General features: G+C 37.3%; 1 protein-coding gene across 1 annotated transcript; it reads left to right on the forward strand.

Annotated features, from left to right (window-relative positions):
- The first annotated feature begins 797 nt into the window (after positions 1–797).
- LOC142357413 (small ribosomal subunit protein uS11-like) lies at positions 798–2,437 on the forward strand. Its single transcript, XM_075409050.1, has 3 exons — positions 798–1,006; positions 1,360–1,564; positions 2,143–2,437. Exons 1-3 carry the CDS (start codon positions 827–829, stop codon positions 2,208–2,210), a joined length of 453 nt encoding a protein of 150 aa, XP_075265165.1. The 5' UTR covers positions 798–826; the 3' UTR covers positions 2,211–2,437.
- Positions 2,438–3,391: the final 954 nt, after the last annotated feature.

Raw genomic sequence — 3,391 nt, forward strand, 5'->3', positions numbered from 1 at the left:
AGCAATTCTTCCGTCGTTTAGTCGGTTATGTTTTTTAGTTAAAAGCAGCTAATATTTAAGTTGAACTGGTAAGAAATAGTTGATTAAGAGAACGTTGTTCATTTCTTTTATCATGATGTTGTTGTTGTAGCTGTCGCACAGCGCAGCAATTCGCGGGTAATTTTGGCGAGATACAGGTGGTTATTGCCGTTTTTAACTGGTACCCTAGATTGCATTCGTATCATAATAATAGGTATATTAGTAGTAGGCTTTTATCAAGATAGAAATGTGACGCTGGGAAGATTTTGACTCAGGTTTAATTTCTTTTTGGCGTTGAAATGGATTTTTTTCACATCTCATTTTTTCACGAAATTTGGTTGCATTTACAATTTCTCTCAAACTATGTTTAGCTTTTTGGAACGAAGTTTGTATCAATAACATTAGTCCTGTAGGTCTTTTTTATGCGGTTTTTCTTACTACCGATTTTTCGTCATCGTTTTTTGTTTGACCAGCGACTTCACTGGTTGTAAACCCGAGGGCAGAAAGTAGCTGAGCAGTTTTTAAGATCCTTACCTTACTAGTCTCGAAGTAGGCGATTCACCGAAACTACTGAATATGGATAACGTTATAGTATAAAGGACAATATACTGCTGTGTAAGCGTAAATTAACATTTTAAAGCGCAGTTATTATGTTTCGATAACCTATGCTTACATCCTCCCTCGTGTTGGGGAAATCATTCCCAGTTTAGAAACACTGATAATTTTCCCCTGCCGTCTAATGAAAACAACAACTGTTATAGCAGGTCAGTAACCAGAACCTTGATGTCACTCTTTTCAGATCTTGATCATGCCTACCAAAAAGGTTGTGAAGAAGCAGGATGAGCCAGTGTTCCTGGGTCCTCAGGTAGCAGAGGGTGAGAACGTGTTCGGAGTAGCACACATATTCGCCAGTTTCAACGACACTTTCGTACACGTCACTGATCTGTCAGGAAGGGAGACATTCGCACGTGTCACTGGTGGTATGAAGGTAAGAAAGATGCCGGCGACAAAATCTGACTGTCAAAAAGTTAATGAGCGGTTTAATTCAATCAGAGCATCTCTAATTTTCACTTGAAAGTATGGAACCTAGATCTATTCGATGTTTCGATCACTTTGATTTTTGTTTTGATATTTTTTCATTTTTCTGCCCAACAATTGTGACTTAAGTTGTCCAATTCGATAGGCTGCGTTTCAGGAAACGTAATTATGAAGCAAACAAACACATATGAGTGCATATGACGATTTTGCTCCATAGAGCGAAAACCGGTACATCATTAACCATTGTGGAAATCTTTTCGAACTTGGGAATTTTTCCTTAAATTTGGTGATATGTTGGGATAGGTGAAAGCGGACAGAGATGAGGCATCACCTTACGCAGCCATGTTGGCAGCACAAGACGTGGCCGCCCTGATCAAAGAGAGAGGAATCACGGCTGTGCATGTGAAGATAAGGGCCACTGGGGGAGTCAGAACAAAGACCCCTGGACCAGGAGCACAAAGTGCACTGAGGGCGCTGGCCAGATCTGGAATCAAAATAGGCAGAATTGGTTAGTTGACGGAAAGTATACTATACTGAGCTTTAAAATTTGTTGATTTTTACTGGCGACTTCTGCTAATGGCAATTGGAGTTAAACAACAGTATGTATCCAGAAGAAAGCCCTCTAGCTATGTTAATTCTCCAATCACAAGTTTTTGTTCTTACCTGAGCAAAGTGGGGAGAACAAAAGCAAATTGTAAAAGAGGCCTACTTCTTGTTGTGAAGAGAAGAAACGGACAGCTGATAATTGATTAATTAAACTGCTAATCTGTTGATCACTAAAGTCATGATAAGTAGTTAATTGTCAAGTCAATAAGTTATCTTTTTCTGAATAAGTCTTATGAATGTTTGGGAATAGTCGTGCCAAACAAATGTTGACCTTGGTTTAAATTTAGCGTACTCATTTTATGCATTTGAAACGGAATTGAACGAAGACATCAACCTGTTAAGATCCTCAAAGTTTTAAACATTAAAAACACATGATCGAAAGGAAGTTGGTATGTTCAATTCCCTGTTTTTTAAGTATTCGCAGCGTGTCGAATTTGCGTATTGGACAATGTTATTTGAAAGAAATCCCTGTTATTTCAGAGGACGTTACCCCTATTCCCACCGATTCGACAAGGAGGAAGAACGGACGAAGAGGCCGAAGGTTGTAGACACAAATCTACTCAACCTACCAACTATAGATTCAGTCCTCATTACTTGTTGCTCAATGTCACCTGTTACAATTGGAACCGACTACACGTCATAAAGACTACGTAAAAAATACTTCGATGGATTGAACTGAAATTGTTAGAAGTGATTACTACGTGGATTCCCTAATGCTGTGTAGAGCGTGTAATTGAGTGATGAGATCTAACCTGAAATTGATTTTTTGGGAACATCTTTCAATTGAGTGTAACTAGGCTTGCCTTCCTAATTGCGTTTGTGGAAGACGTTGACAGCATAAGTTGGAGGACTATTTTATTATTGCTCTGCCGAGGGTGTAAATTCTCATAGTTCGGAAAGCAGGGAGTATCGGTAATGTTTGTTCCATATTGTTCCAACACATCAATAAGAATTGAAATAGTTATAAAAGAAGCCTATTCGGATTTCTGAATTGAACATAGTTATGCACTTGAATAAAAAAGACAACGTAGTAAAGAATAGAAGCATTCTCCGTAATAAAACGAGGTGTGAAACTTTTTTTAAAAATAAGAAGTAATTTGCAATTTTTGTTCTCATCCATCGTGTACCTACCTTCCCGTATGAACAAAGTTTATGCGGAAGTCTTGAAGAAAAGTTTGAATAGCAGTCTCGAATAAACTTCCAATTTATTCTAAGTAAATGCAGGTGCCAGCCTGAAAAAAATTCTCGCGTTCACATTTCGCTAAATTTATCAAATTAACAAATATTTCAAATTAGTAATTGTGATTTTGAGCGAATCAGTTAACCAAAGTTTTGAAAACTCAAAATGAAAATTCAAGAGGGAGAACGTACGCCTGTGAGTCATTTTGATTGATTAGATTTATTTCAGTATCAAGTTCTGCGATGAAAACGAAGTACACAAGAAGGGAACATTTTCTTTGAGTTATCTAAATCTCAACGCGATAAATTAGATGAATCTTTTGCCTTTTAATTTAAAAATTGTGCCGTGGTTTTAATTTAATTCGGAGAAGAGAATGATGCTAGTCATAGTGAAAATGGATTTCAAAAGGATCTGTTATATTCTCTGAGAGTTGAAAAACATTAGAAGGGTTTTTTGAGCAACTCAGATTACATAAAATTTTGTAAGCTAATTTTGTCCTCGCAGCCACAATCAATCGCTAAACTCAAACTTATAATTGGATCTTAGGTC

Source organism: Convolutriloba macropyga, unplaced genomic scaffold (assembly GCF_964194025.1).
Source record: "Convolutriloba macropyga unplaced genomic scaffold, txConMacr16.3 SCAFFOLD_2030, whole genome shotgun sequence".
Lineage (NCBI taxonomy): Eukaryota > Metazoa > Xenacoelomorpha > Acoela > Convolutidae > Convolutriloba > Convolutriloba macropyga.

Excerpts from the sequence above, each read along its gene's own strand:
- LOC142357413 (XM_075409050.1), top strand. The coding sequence starts at position 827 with ATGCCTACCAAAAAGGTTGTGAAGAAGCAGGATGAGCCAGTGTTCCTG. Across the intron at positions 1,007-1,359 it reads GTGTCACTGGTGGTATGAAG|GTGAAAGCGGACAGAGATGA; the intron begins GTAAGAAAGATG and ends ATGTTGGGATAG. Across the intron at positions 1,565-2,142 it reads AATCAAAATAGGCAGAATTG|AGGACGTTACCCCTATTCCC; the intron begins GTTAGTTGACGG and ends CTGTTATTTCAG.